Source organism: Conger conger, chromosome 6 (genome assembly GCF_963514075.1).
Source record: "Conger conger chromosome 6, fConCon1.1, whole genome shotgun sequence".
Taxonomy (NCBI): domain Eukaryota; kingdom Metazoa; phylum Chordata; class Actinopteri; order Anguilliformes; family Congridae; genus Conger; species Conger conger.
In genome coordinates this window covers 32589802-32615171 of record NC_083765.1, presented here as the reverse complement: position 1 = coordinate 32615171, position 25370 = coordinate 32589802, and the positions used below count along the sequence as shown (strand labels likewise).

The 25370-nt window shown below is 40.0% G+C and overlaps 1 protein-coding gene across 2 annotated transcripts in view; it reads left to right on the top strand.

The window, feature by feature from the left end:
- Nucleotides 1–4997: 4997 nt before the first annotated feature.
- LOC133131014 (BTB/POZ domain-containing protein KCTD8-like) overlaps nt 4998–25370 on the top strand; it is a 44685-nt gene continuing 24312 nt past the window's right edge. The window contains exons 1-5 of one of the 2 annotated variants that reach the window (XM_061246090.1): nt 4998–5163; nt 5289–5323; nt 7586–7722; nt 8042–8856; nt 9081–9774. In XM_061246090.1, coding sequence (XP_061102074.1) covers nt 8058–8856; nt 9081–9115 — 834 coding nt within the window. In that variant the 5' untranslated portion in view covers nt 4998–5163; nt 5289–5323; nt 7586–7722; nt 8042–8057 and the 3' untranslated portion in view covers nt 9116–9774. Of the gene's footprint in view, nt 5164–5288; nt 5324–7585; nt 7723–8041; nt 8857–9080; nt 9775–25370 lie in introns of those variants that run through there. The other variant, XM_061246089.1, reaches the window with a different exon arrangement.

Here is a 25370-nt window from a genome sequence, read left to right as displayed (position 1 = left end):
ATTATTTTTATTTTAGTAAAAAACGTGTTTATTCAGGGATTGTCTTCCAGATATAAAATGAGACTGGCAGTGAAATTATATAAATTTTAAACATTTTTATACGGATAAGGAACACTGAAAGTAAATTAATTCAATTAAATACAATTTAATGAGAATATATAGGATTTACACATGCAGGTATTCTGGGAAAATAAATTTGGCCAAGTTTAAAAAAAAATAGCATTACGTGTTCTCAAAAATACCATCCTCTATCCTACTTCCTCTATTTCTGTGTGTGTTTCCGGGCTTATATTTACGCACAAAACTTAAATTTTCATGTAAGTCTAACCTGTTCCAACAATGTTCATCCTTAACATGTTGTTTTTCAGACAGACACACAGGGCCATGACCTGTGGATGCTTTTTAATGGCAGAATTAGCATGCAGTACACATTTGCACATAATGCATATTGTTTATAATAACCCAAAGTGGCTCTACTTATTTTTATATTGATGCAAATGCCAATTTGACCAAATGCCCATTGATTACTCTGTGTGTACAGTTAATTGTGCCATTGCACAAACAGTGACAGGGAAACATTCAATCATTCCATAGTAAAGGTAACTAATAACATATTCAACTAAATTTATAGTTGAATTATTCCAGGCTCTGTTAGGCGTAACTCCTGTTTTTTTTCCTTCTTTCCCCTGCCATCCAGTGGCAAACTCAGGTATTGCATATGTTCCATACAACCACACGAAAGTACAACAAACATTACAGAAGCAGGATTATGGCTAGTTTTCCACACACAAAAAAAAACTAACTAACCATTTGTACGAATAGTTTACATACCTAAATAGGAAAAATCAAAGACGGAAAATGCAAACGTGAGCATAGATAGAGAAGGTTTAAAAAACACTGAAAGGTGATAGTGATATACTAAGTAAAGTATAAAAATAAAGACATTTTAGTTTGGAAAATGTAATAAAGAAAACATATCCTAGAAAGGTGCTTTGCATACGGGTATGGTTATAAAATAATATCCAGGAACTGTATGGAGTTGGAGATTCAGCTTCATAAACACTATCATTAAAACTGGATTTGTGCCTGGTACATACAAAGACACCCCCTGAAATTTATTTTCAAACACTCTTTTGTGTAAAATGAAATTGTTGACCTTATCACATGTACTATGTTTAAATGATAATTGTGAATGAAAATGCTGGTGTTATTTCAGAAAGTAATGTCTAGATTACACAGGTATCAGAAGAGTAACCCTATTCATAGATATTGTGTTTCATGTTCAAGAAATAAGACATTGAAGGGGTAATGAAATAATAACAGGAACCAAAAATGGAGGCTATAATTTCAGCGTGAACATGCAGCTGGGTGAAGTTGGTAATTTGGAGAAATTAGGTAATCTTTGGTGGGATCTATGCTGCCATTCTTGCAATTACCTGACATCAAATACTGCAAATGGTCACACACAATACATACAACAGTTGTGTCATAAACCTGCTTATAAAATCCATATGTACAGTCATCATTTAATATTTTTAATATACTGTATTTAAAATCAATACATACTTAGCTGCTTAACAAGCACTTTTGTTCACTTTTTGTTTCGTGTTTCCCTCCTTTTTGCCTCATGATCCAATTGAAGGCTTATATTGTGCTATTAAAAGTTCTGCAGAATCAAGAAGCAGACCTATTGATTTGCTTTCTCTCTTAATAAGATGCATATTCTATAACCCCTGTTAAATCAGATATCTGTATATCTATGAATACATTTTGCATTATAATTTGTATTTTATATGTTATGGAATGTCATTTAGTATGAAAAGAAACTCCCAGTTGGCCATTACATTACAGAACTAATAGTCTGTTATATATCCCAAATGTATTTCTGGAGTAAATCCATTGGATGTTGGCTGGTAAAAATGTAATAACTACTGTGAGAGGGAAATAAACAAATTGTTATAAACACAAACATTTTCTTTATATACAAAATGTATATGGAGACAATTTAGAATGAACTGAATGTATATTCTTGTGAATGTGAACCTACGTGAAAACCGTAATAACTGTACACTCAAAAATAATTTGAGTAAAGTATACAGTGAACTATGCAAAGACATTTTTTGTTTCATGTTTTCCTCCTTTTTACTCCCTCATGATTTAATTGAAGGCTTATATTGTGCTATTAAAAGTTCTGCAGAATCAAGAAGCAGGCCTATTGATTTGCTTTCTCCCTTAATAAGATGCATATTCTATAACCCCTGTTAAATGAGATATCTGTATATCTATGAATACATTTTGTATTATAATTTGTATTTTATATGTTATGGAATGTAATTTAGTATGAAAAGAAACTCCCAGTTGGCCATTACATTACAGAAATAATAGTCTGTTATGTATCCCAAATGTATTTCTGGAGTAAATCCATTGGATGTTGGCTGGTAAAAATGTAATCACTACTGTGAGAGGGAAATAAACAAATTGTTATAAACACAAACACAAAGATAATTTAGAATTAAGTGAATGTATATTCTTGTGAATGTGAACCTACGTGAAAACCGTAATAACTGTACACTCAAAAATAATTTGAGTAAAGTATACAGTGAACTATGCAAAGACATCAGATTTCCACACTCTTCTTGGAACTAAATTAATTCATGAATGAATAAATAGATTGTTAATAAATAATAATCAAAATCTTTTCCACCATGCAATTTCAATCATGAAAAATGCTTTCAAGAACAGTGCATTTATTCTTTTTATTTGAGAAAGTATTTAAAAAATACTGGTTAAAAAGACCTTTTCATCCAGCCAACACACTAGCAGGTGCAATGATTCTTCGGCTCCTTGTATCCTTGTATTCATTCATTCAGACCATCTAGGCTGATAAGGTTTCCCCTTTCAATACAATGCTGTTCTCCTTGAAATTGTAAAGTGCAAGTCTTCCTCATTCGCAAGCAAACAGACATTGGTTAAGTGCATTGTGAGTTTTCTGTGCGGATGTGAACAGAGATACACGTGGTGTCTGTAAAAGCGTCGCATAGACATTGTCCCTGCTTCACACACAATGAGAATGGTGTACACCAACCATTTTCCACAGAGTTTTCCACAAAGAAGGTGGATATAGAGATTGGCATCATCCATCATGGGATATTCCAGATCACAAAGTGCTCATCTCATGACCTTAGACCTTTGTGCTGGAATTGGCCTCCAGGGTCTGGATGTATTTGTAACACTGGTTTTCATTCTCTGCTGCTTTGCTGAAATCGGAAGATTAAAGAGTGACATGCTATAGGTGGACAAATGTTTTCTTTCAACCCCTCCTACAAAGTGTAGTTTATCTCTTCTCTTTGTTGGTGGCCACAGCCACTCAGTGACAACCAAACACCGTTCACGTTCACACACACACAGGGCCTGGAGCAAAGGCACTTCCTCATCGCAGTCTCCAGCGTGAAGTATCGATGCTGTCAAATTTCCCCAGGAAGAAAAAAAAAAACATGGTCATTTCAGGGTCCACCGTGTCTGGCCCCTGGGGGTTTCAGGCAATTAGGAGAGGATTGAGGCAGGGGGCGGCGAGGTCGCAGGCTTCCCCCCAATAGCCCAAATCATGCTACCGCGGTGCTGCTTTGAAGAACGCCCCGTTGTGATAGTCTTCCGTTCCCTTCGCGAGCTTAGCGGTTGGTGGGTGCGGGTGGGTTTCATCTTGGATATTCTAGAAGGGCCCCACTGTGCGTTTGAAGCTAATCTCCCCTCCTACCCTCATTATGTCTAAAACAACGGATGGTGCGCGTGGATGTGAGCTTGGGGAAATTAACCATAATGGTCCCACCATCTGCTAGACTTCAGAAAGGAACTCTGCAAAATGGATTTAATTATTTCTTTTTTGGAGTTCACATTTCAGGAAAATCCTGATTTTTGTTACCCTTACCTGCACTCCCAATCTCTGAAAATCCCCATACAAACTATCGAATCAAAGAATATTCCACTCAGAAGAGGAGTTTTTCAACATCTCATCATTTCAAGTGTATAAACAATTAGCGATGCCATTTTCTTTGTTAATATTCTGTGGTGCACTTCCTGCAATTGCCTTTGAAAACATTCACTAAACCATATGAGGACTTAACCTGTCCTATGCTATGGTGCTCATAATATGTATTTATCACACAGAAACATATTATGAGGCATTGTGACCATTCAGGAATACATTATAGACCGCGATGTAATTAGTGTTGCCAAACCCTGTGGTTGGAGTGACCTTTGATCCCTATCCTTTGTGTTTGCTTGGAGGACATGGCCTATGTAGGGTGCTTGAACAGTTTGTTTACCATTTTGGCAGTTTAAGTTTCATTCTTGCTCTTTTCTAGGCCTGATTTATGTTTTTTTCTATGAGCAAACAGCTCATTGAAAGGGCCAAAGACTGCAAGCCGTGGGGAGATTCTCTGGAAGGAATAAAAGCAAAAGCCCTCAAAAGCCTGTTAGAAAATCAGCTGGAAGCTTGACATGTCAAAGCTGTGTTCATTCATGAATATTATGACATAACTAGAACACTAATCACTTGGCTCCAATATAATTACATAAGTTGTTTCTTTCTAAGGGAGAACTACAGCCCTATAGAGGAAGGTATACTAATGCATCTCTCCAGAGACAAGTTAAGCACATCCTAAAGCATTAAACAGCTGTACCCATAGCATTTACATTTGTAAACTGCATCTGGCATTTCAATTAACCCATAACCCCTGTGGTAACATATCATTGCGAAACCCACTCATTGCGTTAAATGCATATTAACTGGGGTGGCAGGATTACATTCGGCAGCAAGCAAAACTGAAGCAGTATATGTTCTTTCCAGATCTAGGAATCAGTATATACAGACACTGCAGTCCTACTACAAAACTGGCTCAGGCTCCGTTGTTTATGGTAATTAACAACTAATGACCCAATTAACTGGTCTGAACAGATCCATGGAAGACTTTACCTTAAGCAGAAAGGATTCTCTGGAGGAGAGGTAAAGAGGTGATTCGGTCTTCTCCTCCTCCGTGTTAGCGGTTCATTTTGTGCTTACAGAGAGACTGAGCTCAAAGCTGCGTGGGGGTTACCTGTCATTGACTTTCTGCGGAGGTAGCACCCTGGCACTCTGCCAGGTCTTCCGGGACTAAACAAAGTTTGGTGAGATTAATGAATAAATTCTAAAGCAGTAAGCAGATTCTAGATGGCATTAATTGTAAAAGATTGGGATAAAATCAAGTCTAGCCTCTTGCATATTACATTGGACATAAAACCTTTGCTTGCAGGAAATTACTTCAAGGGAAGGGAATTGACTTGCAAGGTAAGGTTGATTTGAAAATGACTGATACTCTATAGATAAAATAGTTTTTCTGTCAAAGTCAGCGCAAATGGCATTTAATAGTGTCAATAAGTGCTTTGTGACATTACCTGGGTAAGAATTCATAAAATCTTTTGTCTATTTTAAATCATGCAGAATCCTAAAAGGTGACTGTGTTAATAACTCATTTTTAATGAAAGATATGTATTTTTTGTTTTCCATGAAATCCACATTGGCTCTGACAGTGATGCATTGTCGCTCTGCAGATTAATTTTGAAAAACGCTCTTCCTCCTTTTTATTTGGCAATCCATATATATCTCAGTGCTCATTGCTGCAGCCTCCTCTATCGATTTGGGAGTGTGCTGAGCTCCTAATTTCACTGCAGCAAGTCGCGCTTGCACAATTTTGAGTCAAATAAGACACTTCCTGCGCAGCTCCAACAGGTGAACTTGTAGAGGCCTGATCGACCAGCAGAGGTAGCTAGTGAGCAACAAGATTAACTCTGCCAAAGCCATCCCTGGTCAGGGCTAGAAATTGAAATATATTTAGTGATATGATAAATTGTTCATGGATTAGCCAAATCTTGAATACTTCCATAATATTTTTATCGCTCAACATGGCTTGGAACAATAATTTCCCATGGCCTAAAGCTTTAAAGCATTTATAATTAAATGACTATGATAATATAATGGTTTACTGAGAACAGCTGCTGACATTTGAGAGAAGTTCCTACCCCAGTGTAAGGTCTGTAACTTGATAAATGAGCCAATGTGGTTCGATGCTGAAGGTGAGACATTTTTGGGTGCCCTTCAGTGACAAAGATGCAGTGGGATGTCAACTGAAATGAGGGTGACGCAACGCCATGCCCTAGGAGACCTAGGGGAACATGCAGGGCAGCCTCCCTATTACAGTACAACACCCGTCAAGGTGATAAAAGACACCCCGCCCTCGCCAATTCTGATTGGTCTGCTTTGCCCTGTCCTTTTGATCCAATACAATGTCAGTGCAAGCAGCAATGTGTGATAGCTGCTTTGCTCAACATTAAGGATTCAAAAGCACCACTCCGTAATAAATGCATCATCAGTTCAATCTTTTCCGTGCAGATTTGTCCAGTGCAGAGTGAAAAGAGTCATTTGTGCCATTTTTGCTCATTTTCGCAGCGAAACATGAAAAAGGCAGTCCAATTTTTAAAGATGAATAACATTTTTCTGGTATTTCCATATTGAATAAATTAGCACATTAATGGATTTAATTATACTGTGGTCAAATAGAAAATAAATATGAGTGGATGGGATACATTCAGATGGCGTTTCTTTCTGTCTGACACTCTCAGCTCAGCAGCCTAATCACAGGAGAGTATCATTTGCCCCTTCTCATTCTGAAAGTGTAGAGTGCCCTGTAACTATCTTTACTGATGAAATTACGAACAATATGCAATCAAATATATTTCAGGATTGTGTCATTTTGTGAAGGTGGGTTGCAGTGTGGTATTCTTCCATTAGGTGGCGCTGTGTACTTCCACATGCGAAATGAACAATAGGGGACCTGAGAATAGCATGTGGCTGAATACCCCTGATATCTTCCCTTTCCCCCTAATTTTTATATCACATGGTATTTAACATATGGCACACACACGCCATGAAATGTCAAGCAATACAGATAAAAAAAAACAACAATTCAATTCAATAGGTTTGTCTTTTATAGTGGATGTAGTTCCTCTTTAAAGTGGAAGAATGCTTCTAGGGGGCGAATAGGCACAATAAATTCAGAATGCCTGTGCATGCAATTTCAAAATAAATAGTTTTTTTGTTGTTGGTATTTTCAGTTTACTGGCATTAGTAGGTGACGCGTAACCTTCAGGGTAAGAATATTTCTTATTTGCGAGAATATATTTATGCTGGTTTATTCAAAAGCAAAGGAATACGGTTATTTGCTGTCTACTTATATGTGTGTCTATATGTGTGTCTGCACAGCAGGGAATTTTTTTATAGACCTTGAATAAATCTAGTCCATCTGTCATTTGACATAAAAAGATCCTGGAAAAAAAATTCTAATAAATGCACAGATTGTCACTGGCCGCATTATTATCAATTACTATTGAACCCCATCAGCTCCAGGCATGCACACACACTGCAGGGGCTTCTCGTGTCACTGGTCTGTGCTACAGTAATGTCAGTTTAGCAGTATTCTCAGAACAGTTGCTGGGACCACACTGAGGCCAGCTTGGCTGAGAAAAAAAAAAATCTGTACCGTCTCTTTAACAGGCGGGGACATGAAGCCACTCCCACCACTATTCGTGGCACCCAATAGGTGACGTCATCGTGGCTTCCCCGTACCCAGTACTAATGATGCTGAGAGTTGCTTCAGCCTGATTTTTCTCCCTGTTTTTGCCACTGTGGCTGTGAGTCGCATTCACTCTGTGCCTCTTCCTTTGCTGTCGCTGCTGGCGTGACTGGGGACCTTTGATTCATCTTTTACTCCCTTTTACTTCTATCTCCTTCTACCCTTCTCTATATCCATCTCTCTCTCCTTTCCTCTCCTCTCCTCCAGCAGGGATGTAGTACTCTCCTCAAATGAACTTCTGCACTTCTCTGGCTGCCGAGGACTGGGTTACCTGCACTTTTTCAAAGAGGTGAATTTTTTTTTTGGCTTTGTTTTTTAAAATTATTATTAAGAATTCCGTTGCTTTTCCCTATCTTTCCTTCTCCCGCTGCTCACAGCCTGGCTTTGGGGACCATGGCTCTGAGGGAGAGCATCCTTCCCATCAGCGAGGTGTCCTGCCCTTTCCCGGAGGTGGTGGAGCTGAACGTGGGGGGCCAGGTCTACGTCACCAAGCACTCCACGCTGGTCAGCGTCCCCGACACCACCCTGCACACCATGTTCTCCCGCCACCCGCTCAAGGACCTGCCGCGGGACAGCCGCGGCCGCTTCTTCATCGACCGCGACGGCTTCCTCTTCCGCTACGTGCTGGACTTCCTGCGGGACAAGCAGCTGGTGCTCCCCGACCACTTCCCCGAGAAGGAGCGGCTGCAGCGCGAGGCCGAGCACTTCCAGCTGGCCGACCTGCTGAAGCTGCTGGCCCCCCGCGTGGCCAAGCAGGGCTCCATGAACGACGAAGGCTGCCCCAGCGACATCGAGGAGAGCTCCCAGAGCAGCGACCTGGCGCGCGCCGCCGCCCTGGACAAGCGCTCGGGATTTATCACCATCGGCTACCGCGGCTCCTACACCATGGTGCGCGACAACCAGGCCGACGCCAAGTTCCGGCGGGTGGCCCGCATCATGGTGTGCGGGCGCATCGCCCTGGCCAAGGAGGTGTTCGGGGAGACCCTGAACGAGAGCAGGGACCCCGACCGGCCCCCGGAGAAGTACACCTCCCGCTTCTACCTCAAGTTCACCTACCTGGAGCAGGCCTTCGACAGGCTGTCGGAGGCCGGCTTCCACATGGTGGCCTGCAACTCCACCGGCACGGCGGCCTTCATCAACCAGTACAGAGACGACAAGATCTGGAGCAGCTATACCGAGTACATCTTTTTCAGTAAGTGCAGAAAAGTTTCTCTAACCTCTACCCCCTCCCTCCCGTACCCCCGACTGTTAACCACGCAGCTCTCACCCGTTCGGTGCTCTCGTGAGGCAAAGCGCGGCGGGTTTAGCATCCTGCCGAATGCGATTTGAAGCTTTCCGCTTGAGAGGTGCTTGTATGATTGAAATTAGTCGAGCGAATTAAGGGATTTGTACACAAGATTTTTCCCGTTTAAACAGACGCAGCGTGTGTCTCGCTCGATGGGTGTGAATAATGGGAAGCTGTGCCTCCAGGAGACACGCAGAGGCAGAAATATTCCCCGAAGGCTGCAGCTTGCTCGCTCGCTCCCGTTTGCCTCCCTGCTTTCTCCCCGCGCGGACGGGGGAAGTGTTCTTTCCGCTACAGCTGACCGCAAGCCCAGAAAAAACAGCTACGCAGACAAGGGCAAGACTCATGGTGGTGCTAAGAGCCGGAGACAGACGCTGTGTGCAGGTTCTTGAGTCACAGCAGGGGTGTTGGGTCTCGCTAATGAAGTCAACACAGCGTAAATATGTCCCTGTGAAAATCACTGGCGGTATGACAGAATGTAAAACTGTGAGCACTGTGTAATACCGTTCACTTGAACAGCTGGTATTGTTACATTTGTATTGTATTTTACAGGAAGCACAGACAAAGTAAATACAGCGCAAGTCTGACTTGGGGAACTGCAGTGCAATTACAAATCTCATTGGCTAGAATGAGTAAAACGAAGAATTAGCATGATCTGTATGTCCACTTTGATTCATGAACACATCCATTATGACGGCTACCCCAGAACCAGGAGATGAAAGGCTGAAGGAATGGACACATAATAGGGGCTTCTCGCAGACCTTTTATCATGTTGTTTCTGTGCACAGCATAGCAGTTTTAAATTGGGCATTATGAAATATCCAACAGGTGGGAAGATGTGGCATCATCGTGGGCAGCTCACCCACAGGTCATGAGGTGTGTGGCACCTGAGTGTGTAGGTGGGCTGGATCTGAGGGGGTCAGAGAGGGCACGGGCGGGGAGGGACGGGCAAGGCGCCGCTACACTGGCCGCCTGACTGCACTGCGATCCGCTGGAGAACGGGCTGCTGCCGTCTCATTATCTGATCCCATGTCGAGCTCAGAGCGTCATGCTGAGGGGCTTGCAGATGGAGGGAGGGAGGGAGGGAGAGAGAAGGGAGGGAGAGGGAGGGGAAGAGGGGGAGAGAGAAAAAGAGAGAAAGAGAGAGAGAGAAAGACAGAGAGAGATCATGCACATACATGGGTTCATGTGACATATTGTACTGTGGCTATTTTTGTCGTAACAATTTATATTGTATGTGACTGCTTTGGCAACATTGCAATGTTAAATTGAATTGCTTTGAACTGAGAGAGAAACAGACAGAAAGAGAGTGAGAGAGAGGGGAGAGGAAGAGGGTGGAAGGGGAACAGAGAGGGGGGAGAGAGAGGGAGAGAGTGGCAAAGAGAGGGGAGGGAGTGAAATAGAGAAAAATAGAACAAAAAGAATAAAAAAAGAATATACTGGAAAATGCAGATGAATTACATAATATTAAAAGACTACCTTTTCAGCACGCATGTGTATCCCTGTTTGTATGCATATAAGAGGAATGATAAAATCATGATAATTATATTTTTTGCATGCTTTAATTGGATATAATATAATTTTTAATTGAATTACTTTCAGTGGGCAACAGCTTCAAAGCTTATTTCAAAAGACAGAGCATTCATTATTCTGTATGGAACTAGTGTTACTGGAACACATGAAGATGGGTGTGCTTTGATTTCACTGTTGTATGTTTTTGTGTTTGCAAACTGTGTCAGCCTGGCATTTTCAAAATTTTATAGGAGAGCCTAAACAAATGCTTGAATGAAAGGTTTTTATGCTTTAGTCTTTGGGTTTTTACCCTTTATTTCAATGTAGTTAAGGATGGCACAGCCTATCTTTTGCCACTAGATGCTCCAGAGGTTTCATTTCATATACTATATAATACTCCTATTGGTCCAAAATGTCACTTATGCCCCTTGTGCACCAAACCCTCAATATGGCAATGTATTGTAAATATGGGGACTTTTAAATATGGGGAGAGGGCATTTTTTAATTTGCAATATTTTAAAGTGGCAATAATGTATTTGCTCATGTATTGTGAAGTGTCACAATATATTTATGAATATTTTTTATTTCAATGTACGGAACTTTCAGTGTATTCCACTGTCATAACAATTGCTTTTCCATTTGCCATCCCTTCTTTCCATCTTTCTCCACTCATGCCTTCCTCTTTCTTTTCCTGCCTGCTCATTCCTCCTTGGCCTGTACATTATGGTGACACTCTGCCTTTTTCCCCCTCACAAGCTGCCCTGTTTCCTGAGAGCAGATACTCTGATGAACAGGGGCCCGCCTTGTTATTACCACCTCTCATGCTCATGTGCTTCTGCCTCCCCCATCCATACAGGCAGGCACGAGGCAGCTGAGGCTTCATTTCAAGAGAGCCAATCTTAACTTAGCCTGCAGTCTTTTTATAATGATCAAAAACCATGGATGCAAACAATTGAACCACTGAGAAGTTGTATGGTGCAAAAACTGAATTATGCAAGCATATAAACTGTTATGGAAAAAACCTTCCTTTGGAAAGGTTCACACAAATTTGCCCTTTTTCCTTTCTTGAATTGGTATGATTTGAAGTAGAAACAAGGAAAGTATTTTTTAGAGTGTAATAATTAACAAGTCTCAGAACAAATAGTAACAACTGAAAGTAGGACAAACAAAACCCATTTTAAGGATGAGTGTGCAGGCTTGGATTCTGATAGCAGCGCTATGGATGGCATGTTAATTAAAACAAGTAGTATGCCCTGACATAATTTCAGAACAAGCCAACGACTTCAATATGCTTCCTTCTGTTTAGAGAAGTTCCGCTCAATGTGATGGTTTTCCAGATCACTCAATGGCCATCCGTGCCAGTGATGCATTCTGGGACGCAGAGTTGGAAAGCCCATGCATCAGAAAGTAAAAGAATGCCATGTGTTCACCCCTGAACTCAACCAGCTGATATCACTAATGAGATCTACCTCCAGGCTGAAGAATTGTGCTAATTAGCTAAACCAGGTGATTGGAACAGAATTCTGGGGAGGACTTTTAATTTCTGAGCCTGGATTTCCACCTCTACTGGGATCTTGGACATAGAGGCTGTTGGATGCTATCTTTAGGACAGAAAAACCGGAGATTATCTGTCAACCTTCCCTTCCTTCCTACGCTCTGCCCCCCCCCCCCCCCCAAGTCACTCAATCCATTTCTCTTCATTTTCACTGGAAAATCTGAACATGCTAATTCTGACATGGAAACCTTTGGGAGAAAGACACATAGGCTGTATATTTCCAGTTACATTGCCCTGATAGACATTGCAAAGCACCAGTGTGCAACGTTTGAGCAAACAGACAAATCTCCAAAATGGAACTTTGGTCGGTTTCTGATCCTATTTTTGCCAGTCTTTTCCACAGGGTGCCAGATTTAACATGTTGTACATCCATTTTCCATCCTGCAGACCATCCACGTGTGAGACTGCTATACTCCTACACTGTGCATAATTTATGAGCCAACTGCAACTGCACATTATATACATATTTATTATTTATCAATTTGGCTGATGCATTTATCTGGAGGAACATGCAAATATTAGAAGACCAATAAAGCTGCCATTTGTCTCAGCACAAGAAAGCTTTCAGACACTGTCAATTGTAAGCCACAAAAAAGTTGTAATAAGGGCAATGTAACAACCATATATTTATTGATACGGAGCATGGGCTATAATTAGCCAGTTATATGAATGCCCTTGTTGCTTGACTTGAAAGATAATGCTAGGTAAAATGTGATGTACTATAAGTGTAATGATGCTCATAAATAGCTACAGGGTTAAATAAAAAATACAACACATGCTGATTTGAAATACTATATGTTGAACTGCAAATGAATACTGTAATAACTATACATGAGTTTAATTTTTATAAAATGTAAATTCAAAGTGCTTTAAATATGTACTTTTCAAGCAGGGGTACAAGTGCTATTAATGGTACTTGCTTATCTCATAGGTTGGATTTAGCATCATCTACATATTTTTATATTCATACAAATTCCACTTGAAAATAGCTGTCAAAACGAATAGAAGGAAAGCAGGCAATGATTTATTTTCATCACTGCGGTTCTGAGTTCTATGGTAATATGTTTTGCACAAAGCCATCTATGCACCGTAAAGCTCAGAAGTCAAAAATAGACATGGCTTAAATAAATATTGGATAAATATATAGAAATCCAGGTATTTCTGTATAGTGCCAGGGTAATCCAGGCACTTTGCCTCATTACAGTTCACAGTCACTGCAAAAACTTTCAAATTGTTGGCTTCGAGTCCTGAACTCCTGAAATAAAAGGAAACTGAACCATAGCAGTTGATTAGCAAAAGCAATCGCTAAGTTAAATATGTGAGTAAAAGGTGTTTTTATACAGCGAATACCTCATTTCATTTATTGAAAATAAAAAAAAATAAAAAACATGCAATACAACAAAAAAGCTGGGGAGAGTTCAGAGGCTTAAAGTGAAGAGACTGCTTGGAATTTTAATTTTATGAAAGAATATTCTTTTTTAATTCAGTTGCGTTGTCACAGTGAACAAGATAATCCAAACATGCTTCTTAACAGCTAATGCAAAGTGTCTATGAACTAATATCTTGTATTTTAACAAAGGAACAGTGATATGCTTGGCAGTGGCAATGTCTTTGTTTTCATCCTTAAAGAAACCAAAGACTGTGCACTCATTGAAGTACTTACGCAGACTCTGGTTTCTTTAAGGATTACTCTCAAAGTAGCATCTCTGCAGGTAACTAGCAGCCAAACTAGGCCTTAGGACTTAATTGGCCGGCTTCAGCGCACCAAGCAGATGGAGGAGAAATGTCAAAGAAGTCTGTTTAGTTGTGTCAAAAGACCTCACACCTCTGTACTGAGATCAAATGGAGCACTGTCATCCTCGGCTACCTCAGACAAAAGACTCATGATACGTTCCTCACTGTCAACAATGGACTTGGTGACATCATGCAAATCTCTAGTAGCCTTTTGAGTGTGGGAGTATTGTCCCTGTGTGCAACATAATGTCCGTGACAGAATGTATGCAATGAATTGGACCATTCAAAGAACTTCTTTGCAAGAGGTTCTGATTGTATCGCATACCACACTACCAAGTGAAGTTGGTGGTTATAGCAGTGCAAATACGGAATGCCCTTGCCTACTTTTTGTTACTGCAAAGTCTGCACACCGCCCCTCACCCCAGACATCACTGAAGCGCCATCATAACACTGAGACACTAAATTGTGGTTGAACACATATTCATTGTCAAGATGACTCAAATCAATCAAGCCAATGAAATGTTCTTCTGGGAGTTGCGGACAAATTGTATTATTATTGATAAGTTCTCAATGTTACAGCGATCCCTGGTCACTTTTAATGCAAGTCCAGGAAAGTCAGCTTCCTCATATCCTCATACCCTGATATCTTTCAGGCCCAATTTCAATTATTTGGTTTTGAATGACATTTGATGTGTATTTAGTGTTTTCAGGGATGCATTTAGCAATTTTTTTGGGGGTTTGGGATCTTTTTGAATGGTGTAATCAAGCAGCCTAATTAAAAGACCTGCCTCATCCCCATCCCCCTGACACTGCCCACAGAGAGCTAGCTCATTTACAGTGAGAAACGAAATGACTTTGCCTATGCTTTTAACACAGTACCTGTTCTTTTCTATCTGGGTTTGACCTGTTCACCTGTCTCTGAGTGACGCTGGTATTCCAGCCATGCAGACATCGCTCTAAGGTGAGGAATACTAGAGGCATATTTAAGGAAACCACCGCCTTGTTTAAGCACTCTCTGCTCAAAGTGTTGTGGTTTGGCGATAATGTAAAAGAGGAGAACTGACTAAGCACACCCACACCTTCGAAATGGCCAATGGAAAAGCAGTGCATTTTTTGATGACCAATGACAAAATTACAGAAATCTTTTTTATGAACGCTCAAAAAAAAAGTAGCTGTAACTTAGCTGTGAGTTTTCATTGGATGGGCAGATGATTCCTCTGGGTGGGCAAGGCTTCTCTGGGTGCCCACCCATAGACATGCCCCTGGGTTAAGGGCCTACAACTGCACTGATCTTATTGTGGCTACACTGGCGCTTGAACCACTGACTTTACAGGTCCCCGTCATGTACCTTAGCCACTCGGCATTGGTAAAGGGAAAATTGATCCTGGATTAGCACAGTGAGCTTCATGTGTCCATCCTAAGCCCAACTAAGGCCACTGTTTATCAATTGCAAAGTAAAACTAATGTAAAACTAATGTTTTTTCTTCCATCATGAACCACTAATCATGCATCATGCACACTGTATGTCATTGTCATTCACCATGCAGGCAGGGCATGTGGCAACAAAACAGTAAGACTCTAAAATGTTCTAGTTTGAGAACTTGAGCAGTAGCTGTAACCAGCCAGTGTTGCATTAAAATGGGCAAACACAGCGGGTCAGAGGAACCTTGACCTGCGCAGCAAAACAGAAAGTGCAGTCTTGCACACAAAGACTTCAAAATAGTGGAAAATAGTTTCCTGATAAATCAAGAGGCAAATATGCTCCTGTGAACTCACAGTCTCTCATATAAGAAATGAATAATAAGTGGTTATGTCTTTGTGCCTGGAAAGTAATCACTCTCCATTCACCTATGTCTAACAAAAAACAATAACTGTTCTCAAGGAGAAATATGAACTGAAGTTACTCATGCGTTGTTATTGAGAAAAAACAGGCACAGCTTGCACCTGTTTCTGGTGAAGTGCACATTTTGTTTCTCCCAGGTTCAGAGAGCCATTGAACATGCTATCGACTAGTAAAAAGCAACCAGTATATAAGAAGTAAAAAGCAATACCATTATTGACTTCCTAGAATAAAGCTGTTTTTACAAGGATTTAAGGGCTGGCGACCTACAGGAAATACCTGAGCCATGCTGGAAATGAGGGCAGCACGTTCCCATGACCTCAGAAAGCCTTCAGGACTCACGGGACAGAGGATGGAGATGTTTTTTTTTTCTCCATCCCTGCAGGTTCTTACTTGCTTCTCCTCCTATATCTCTCCAGATCACTGATGTTGTCATCCACTGATTCATTCCGTAGCTTCGGTAATTTACTTCACCTGATTTTGATTGGCACCTACTGCTCTTTCCCCCTCGCCGCCAGTCCTGTTTTCAACACTCCTTCCTGCTGGTTATCTTCCATTTTGATCGCAGCAAGTGAATGGAAATAAATCTCTGATAACGTAGGCTTGGAGAAGGAAATCAGATGGAAAATGAGAAAATGCCTTACCCTTTCTGTCACTCTGGCCACACAAAGAGAAATGACATTTCCTCCATCTTCTGGAGTGACACATATATAAGGCCTAACATGTGTCAGTCTCAGCCGTGCTTCTTCTTTGCCTGAGCTGTCTACATAATGACTTCCAGTCAGCTAATCTTTAGTGCAAAAAGGAGATGGAACATCATATCGCTGGAAGTCAGTTAGCGATCATATTACTGATGTGCAAGGCTGCTCTAAATCCCTGCTGTCATTCACAACCATATTCACTCCACGGGAGCTGGTCTCCTAGTGACGCTTCCTCGATTATAGCAAGTCACACACCTCCAATGGAAGTTTGTCATTTCAATAAAAGTATGGAAATTACAAAAGGGGAATGGAAAGAAGTTCACCCGTGAAATCTGCAGTTGATAAAGGACCTATCGTTCGAACGTCACTAGGGATTTTCAAATGACAGGCGTTGCCTAGACAGAAAGGAACACGTCACTCCAGTCAAGAGAAAAGAAGTGACGGATTGTTTTACTGTCAGATTAAACACGGCAATTTGATTAATCCTTCCGAGTACGTAAATATCTTTTGTCCCGGAGACCGAACAGCTCTGGGCTGTGATTCTAACATGCTGGTGTTCATGCTCTAGTGATATGTGTGTGAATTTTAACAGTGACGAGCGCTCTGTCAAACACAGTGATTTCATGAATCACAATAAACTAAGGTTGGATTTAACTAAAAAGAAACTATTTTGAGTTACAATGCGAGCACCCTTGCATTAAACGAGTATTGAACGCGTTCCTCCAACACAGCAGACACCCTCGGCTACACGGTTTCCAAATCCTCAATGGAAAGATTTGAAAAAACAGAAAGATAGAAGTATATTTTTCCACTACCCATGCCAGGGTGAGTGAAATTTCATCCTGTGAAATCAATGGGAGCTGTTAGCAGCCTGCAGGGAAAAAGATTGATTGTGGGCAAGAGCACATTTACTAGAATACCCAATGTTCCTCAAAACGTGTTCCTTGGTTGTTCCCAATAGATCCATGGGTACAATGTTGCCTGTGTATGATTCCCAGAATTAAACTTCTACAGTTGCCTCATGCCGTATCTCTCCAGTGGCATTTTGACACAAGCAAACGGATGATCCATTTCTATGAGTAAAAATGGAACTTCACATCACAACGGAAGAGAGTAAGTCACTCACCTGAATGTGAAGCTTGCCTAAAGAATCAGCAGGTGGAAAAAGGTTGTGACTTCAATGTCCCTATGTTATTCTGCAGAAACAACCACCTTTGATTATTGAGTATCTTATTAGAAATTGACAGCTGTATTCTTGGTAACATGCCATGCTTTCGCACTGTAAAACAGTACATTGGGGATGTGCAGTTTTAAGCTACTGTACCTTCTGGTTAGCAAGTCTGTTACAGTACATCTAGTTGGAAGACCAGGTGAGCTGATATATTTCACGCCTGACTCCATCAAAGTAGTCCAATTTGGCAGGGAAACTGCAGATATGGCTAACACCACTGGCAAGTAACATTACTGCACTTTTCGGCATCTCTGCAGCAATACATATATTTTATACTCATGTGTTACTGTATAGCCAGCTTATTTTAGAGCCTAGAAATAATCTTCAGTGTCTGCCAAGTTCCAACTTTCCTGAGAAGGAAAGCCAGCAGCCATTCTAGGAAAGAAAGCGGGATAAGCACCATAAATCCAGCATAAAGACTCCACCAACCAATGAGTAATATTCAGTTGTTCAACACTGAAAATTCAATGTCATGATATTACTGGTAATGTTTATTCAAAAAAGGTTGCATAAAGTGTTGCATAAACACTGTATGAAAGACTGCAAAAATCCAAATGGGAAGGGTTTCAGTGAACTCATTCGGCAAAGAAAGCAATGATCTTGCCAGTGTTTGAAAAATTATAATTGCAAATTTGGTTCCGATTACAATAATTCAAAAGAGAAAACAGTGAGAACTCTATACTGGCTTATTCTGGTTCTGCTTTATAGATGCAAGATGGAGTGTTTCAGTTCCAGAAGGCATTTTCGTCTGTTAGTTGCAACATTTTGACAAAGAAAGTAATATTCCTTCATTAGACAACACAATGAACAAAGTGGGGGAACCACAGGTCTCCGGTCTCAGTATGGGTCAAATTATATCACTGAAATGATGAAAACATAATTTCATCACATTTTTTAAAATCTTATAATTGATTGTTATGAGTTACAAATCTATTTTTGCTTTTATCAAAATACTTAAAGAGACAGTTTTCTATGTCTATAATTTTGTGGCACTCTGAATGCGCCGGACATTTCCATATGAAAAACTTAATTAGTGTCTCTTTCCAAATGGTTATAATGTCACCGTTACACGTGAACATCCACAGAGCTTTATTTGTGCGTGGTTTCATCAGGAACTACTTCTTCCACCGAAGCATGCTAACGGTGTATATCCAAGCACAGTCTAATATTAAACTTGGTGATGCTGCCATGACGTATGTGATGTTTACCGAATGCCACCGTTTGTCGTATTTTCAATATAGCAGCTTGTTAGCGACTTACTTTATTAAAGCATAAAGCATCTGCACTAAAGCATTAAGCAGCTTCAAGATTGATAGTAGGGGAGAACAAGGCACAGAACACGGGCCATGTTGAAACATGGGGATTTCTTGCTTTTGCGCAAGAATGATGTGTTTGTTTTTTATATACTTACTGTATATCATAGCAACGTGCTTCTCATGTGTGAGTGGCAGGATGATTCGAAAACTTCACGAGTTATTAACATATCTGTGTTTTCGCACCATGAAAGTACTGCTTTTTTGATTAACTGATGATGTGTGAACACCAAAGACTCCAAATATAGGAGTCATTTAAATAACTGTCTTTTGATTTATAAGGCAGTATTGGTTTGACACATGTCATTAGCAAGCAGAAACTTTGAGCCATGCAGCAGTACAACTAGTACAGCTGGGATAAGTTTAAACGCTGTGTTCAAACATGCCCCCGATTATTATAAATGCATTAGCCACAAGAACGTTCAATGTAACATTGCATACTCCGTGTAGACCACACACTTATTCAGTCAAAGTCCTATTTAAGACTTGCTCTTATCCATCTATTCATTGCATATTAATATTCAAATTTATTAATGGATAACCCCTAGAGATGAGCCATCTCGTTTTTGAGGGGGTCCAACACAGAACATACAATACAATACAATAGTACAGTACAACAAACACAGTCACGTACACCATACATACACAGAGGCTCTCATTTACCGATCCAGCCCGCACATCGTTCCCATAAACCCGCAATACCCACACAAAATAAGTAGGAGATAGGTACAACAGAATGTGTTGATGACAATGACAGTAGTAGTAATAATAATAATAAAGGTAATAATGATGATAATAATAATAGTAACAAAATAACCAACAAGCAAATACAGTGATGCAATGGTAAAGGAGCAGGGAGACAGTAGCATTAGAAGCAGCAACATGACGTTTTAAGAAAGGGTAATAATGAGTTCTTAAATATACTTAGTGAGATAATTGTTCTGATGTTGATGGGTAGATTGTTCCAGTCGGAGGGAGCTTTGAATTTGAAGGCGCGTCTGCCAATTTCTTTCTTGGTTTTGGGAACAGAGAAGAAAGGTTGCTGTATATGTCTAAGAGAGTATGAGGATATGTGTGGTACTAGATAATGCTTTAGGTATTAAAGTGGATGCATTTGAAAATGCATTGGAGCCAATGGTAATGTCTTCGAGCATTGAGGGGTAACCAGTTCAGAGTTTCATACATAGAGCAATGATGAGTTTGACAGGGACACCTTAGAATAAATCGACAGAGACTATTGTAAATAACATTGAGGGGTTGAAGATGTGTTTCGAAGGTGTTCTGATAAACAATGTCAGCATAATCCAATATTGGCAATAACAACTGTGTAACGATTCTTTTTCTCATCTGAAAAGTAAAGCAATTTATGGAGCGATACAGTATGCCCAAATTGCGACTAGTGATTAGTGATAGTCTCAATATGTTGTTTAAAAGAAAGCACTGGGTCGATCTAAAGTCCAAGGTATTTATAAGAAGTCAAATGTTCAAGAGGTGATCCATCATTAAAAGAAATAGTCAGGTCTGAGGCATCACTCAGACCGTGTCTGGTACCAAGCAACATACTACATGACTTCCTTTTGTTGAGCAGTAGTTTGTTGAGTGAGAACCACTTCTGAACAGAGGCAAACTCACGTTGCAAGGATCTCTCAATTGGTAAATGGTAAATGGCAGGCATTTATATAGCGCCTTTATCCAAAGCTCTGTACAATTGATGCTTCTCCATTCACCCATTCACACACACCGACGGCGATTGGCTGCCATGCAAGGCGCCGACCAGCTCGTCAGGAGCATTTGGGGGTTAGGTGTCTTGCTCAGGGACACTTCGACACAGCCCGGGCGGGGGATCGAACCGGCAATCCTCCGACTGCCAGACGACTGCTCTTACTGCCTGAGCCATGTCGCCCCCCAATTACAGACAATTGCAGATCTGTTAGTGCTAGATGTGTAAATTGCAGTGTCGTCAGCATATAGTTGTACTTGACAGTTAGAGCAGATTTTAGGAAGGTCATTAATAAAAATGGAGAAAAGGAGTGGACCTAATGATGAGCCTTGTGGTCCTCCCTTCTCGACAATTAAGTAATCGGATTGACTTCTATTGAGACTGACGCACTGGCGTCTATTGTGAAGATATGAGTTAAACCATAGTAGAGCAGTCTGGGAGACACCAATGGAATACAGTTTATCAAGAAGTAAATGGTGATCAACAATGTCGAATGCCTTGGTTAAGTCAAGAAAAAATACACCAGTGAGTTTGCCATTCTCAGAAGCAGTAAACACGTCGTTTGTAAATTTTAAGAGAGCTGGTGTTGTTGAGAAGTTAGGCCTGAAACCAGACTGGCATGGGGACAAGATGTTCAGATCAGTAACATAGCTTGATAATTGATTGAAGATTAGTTTCTCAAAGATTTTGGCTATAGAATTTATGATAGAAATAGGACGGTAGTTATTAATGTCATGGGGGTCACCTCCCTTATGAAGTGGAGTAACTATGGCACATTTCCAGGTGGAAGGGAGGGCACAGGTTGATAATGAGAGGTTAAATAAGTCACAGAGTGGATGCATCAAGATATGAGCCGCTAACTTGATAAATTTAGTCTCAATGCCATCTGGTCCAGTTCCACAGTCATCTTTTAGTGCATTGATTGCACATTGGACTTCGACAGGTAGAATCTTTCGAAAGGAAAATGAACTTGTACAGGTAGAGCTACTAGAAGAATCACATGCCATGGGTGGATCAAATACACAAGAGCTACGTATAAAGGAAAAATGCTGATTAAAAACATTTGAGAAAGTGGAGGGATTAATGTTGTCATATGCGGTTAGTATAGACAACATATAGCATAGATTATAACCTAAAGGTTAATTATCAGATGAAAAATGTAAGCTGTAATGCTGTAATGTTGGATTCTCAAACCTTTGACTAATATTAAAACAAAGCATTCTTCCAGTCCATTTTCCGACATTTCGGATGCTGTTTCAACATGCCCCAGGGCTGTTTCAACTTAATCATAGTAGGGGCATGTTTGAAAAGTTTCAGTCCCACTACTTTTGACTGAAATGTTATCGCCAGAAACGTCCTAGAACTGTACCGCTCATCTATAGTCATAACAAAGACATGCATCTTCTTTCTGGATTAAAAATATATGCTCTAATATGTGTGTATATATTTTTAGTCAAGCAAAAACTTTAAAGTATTTGGTTGTTCCCCAGTCTCCCCTATATCATAGACCAACATCTGTTAATATCTCCACCATAAATGTCAAAGCTGTTATGTGCTTTAATGAAGTAAGCTGCTAACAAATTGCAATATTTAACCCTTTCCACTTTGCCCCTCAAGAGGTCAATTTCCACCTATTTTGTACTCGTCCTATCAAAGTGTCAATATCTCAAACATTATTTAATGAACACATACGGTTGAAGACTTAAACTAAAGAAGAGCCTTGTACCATTCAGTACACTAGCCTATTCAAACCCAACTAAAACACAGATCCTACATCTCATATTGATTCATGTTATGTCAATTGATAAAGAATTGAAACCAGCCTAGCTGCTCTTCGGACAATTAAGTGTGAGAACAAAGAACATTATTATCATGCTTAATATTACAAAATGGTCTAAATTCCTTACAAAAAAAATGGGTGCTTTTCCTTTTATCACATCTTTTGAGCTGAATACATTCACAATATCCTTTGTGAACAACTTGCCAGTGTCAATATTATAAGATCTGACAGAAACATACATTGAGTCATTAAAGCAGTGCTGTTAATGGTAGTGACAGGACTATGATGTGTTAAGATTTCAGGGAAAGTGCGAGATTTAAATGAAGACAAACACATGTGTTTATAATCTGAATGGCATCATTCTGTGGTCGTAAAATAAACAATATTCAGTGCTGTTCAAAATACAAAAAGTCCAGATTAGTATTTGGCCATCATGGTTTGGGAAATGGCCCGTTGGTGGGCCTTGAAGGTGCATGAAGGCTGGCTTTACAGAACAATTAAAATGACATCCATCTGGGTATATATCAAACCGTTTTTGGAACACAGCTGCTTAAATGACTTGTTTTCTTTTTTTTAGAATAAGAAAAGTGAAAATCCATAGCTCTCAAGATTTATAACTGAGGGCACCGTGTTATGCTTGGATATTTCACTATATAACCATCATTGATCCCAAATGTAATCTTTAAAACACTCCAGATATAGCTCGAACCCATGACAAATGAGAGCCGAGTCTCCGAGCAGCTGTCAGCTTGATGAATGCAGCAGTGGTGCCTGGCGTTTGGGAAGTTTACTTTCCCCGCAGTCTACGGAACGTGGTGGCAGTTCAGGGCTCATTGGCATTCGGGCGGCAAACCTGGTTACACCGTACAAGACTTCACCACAACTGCCGATAACAAGGAGGCAGCTTCACTCTCATTATGCCCATAGCCTGTCCTTTGTAAAAGTGCCCTGTCATTTTATTGAATTAGATAAGAATTTAAGACAGGCTCAGCTCATTAAATAAAAAAATAAATGTATTAATAAATAAAAATGCTGCTTGTGAATAATGTTTTGCGTTGGAAACAACCCCACTTGTTTTGGTGATGTGGCAGGATATGAGAAGAATTCCGAGCCAATTTTACATTTTATCAAATCTGCATCAGCCGTCGTTCATTTAGTTTACTGTTTTCCAATGGGCTATCCATCCTAGGAATGCATCATGCATTTTGATTGATTCTCTGCCTCAGCTCTTCATTAGTTCTGACTGAGTCATTGATGAATCACTGCTATAAGACCGGATCTATTCATTATGATTTTTACTAAACCATATTAATTATTAAAAGTGAAACAAATAAAATAAAAACCTGCCATTATTCAAGTAGGTTAGATATTAATGAGAATTACAATGAACTTGAATAGGTACAAATTAAAGTTCCTCATCTTACTTTTTAACTCTTTATTTGCACAAAATAAACAACACATTTTTCTCACCAAAGGCCTAAAGTGTGCAAGTGGCAAGATGTAAATTTCATATTAGTATTCCTTCAGTAGCTTATCCATAAAGGATTGATAAAGAAGAAGAGAAGGACAGTGTTATTAGTCCATGGGGTGAAGACAGTGCTCACCCTCCAGGCGTGTGGGTTTCAGGGACACTGATTTTTTCCTTGGTGCGGTTGTGGAAGCTGCACAATCATATAAATCTTTTTTATGACAAATAAGGAATTACAACAGGATTAAATTTGCTCAAAATGTACAAACATGAATATTCAAATGTAATTCATGCCTAGCTCTAAGACAAATGATTGTTATATTAATACATATGACTGACATGTGTATTCTGTTGAGAACTTCATCATCTTAAAAAAAAGCTGAAAACCAATTTTATAAAGAATGCTGTTCTCTTGATGTACAACAAATGTACTTACCAAATTAAAGCTAAACCCATATTAGAATAGGCACACAGAATGAAATATAATGAATATGATTATGAATTATATAAATAGTTTCCATTTAACTTAGACTCACAGTGTACCGAGCAAAACATGGGGAGGCTGCCGCTTGGAGCAGAAGTTAATGTCCATTTCACTGGCAGTTTCTCCTCCTGATGAATGTGGCTACTGGCTTATTGGCTCTCTGAGACACTAAAACATTTTGATTGAATTGGACCAATAATTATGGAGAAAGTGGCAATAAACTTGGTTACGCTTTATTTTACAGCCCGTTAATTATACAGTACTTACTGGGTAATCCCAGGTACTCATTAGATAACTATTTTGATTTCGGAGATAAGTACTATGAAACAGGCTGTAAAATGTATTTGCATAGTACTTACATAATGGTACTTACTGACTTTGTTTCATAGTACTTACCACTGAAATCCAAGTACTTATCTAATATTTACACAAGTAGCTGTGTACTTACCCAGTAAGTACTACACAATTAACATAACGTAAAATGAAGTGTTACCAAAAACTCTACTTCCCTGTGTTCGTATTACCTCACAGTGCTAAAAATATTAATCAAATCTTTTTATCTCATTGTTATGAAATAAAATCAAAAGTTGAAGTTGGCTCGCTGACAAGGAGAAAATGCACCATAAGCCTGCCCACTTACAGTCTCTCACTAGCAAAAGCCTCCCCACCCACACTGTCACAGGGGGGCTCCATTACCGTGTCACCATGCGCTGGGATGGATCACGGAGGTGTCTTTTACCAAGTTTTTATGGAAACTTTACACACAAACTGTATACAAATGACCTGGAAATAAATCTGTATTATTCATTATGAAAAGTGTACTCTTCAGAACATTGTGAGCAAACTTGATGTCGACATTATAAGACAACCAGATTATTCATACACATGCACACGCACACACACACACACGCTTGCATTCACACACACACACACACACACACACACACACGCACACACACATTAAACTTCAGTCATCACAGTAGTATGGCTTTGAAAAGCTGTAACCAGGCGATTTGTGACACATTCGGGAATTATAGCCTGTGACTGATTGATTGCTAGGACTGCTGCAATACAGTCTGTAAA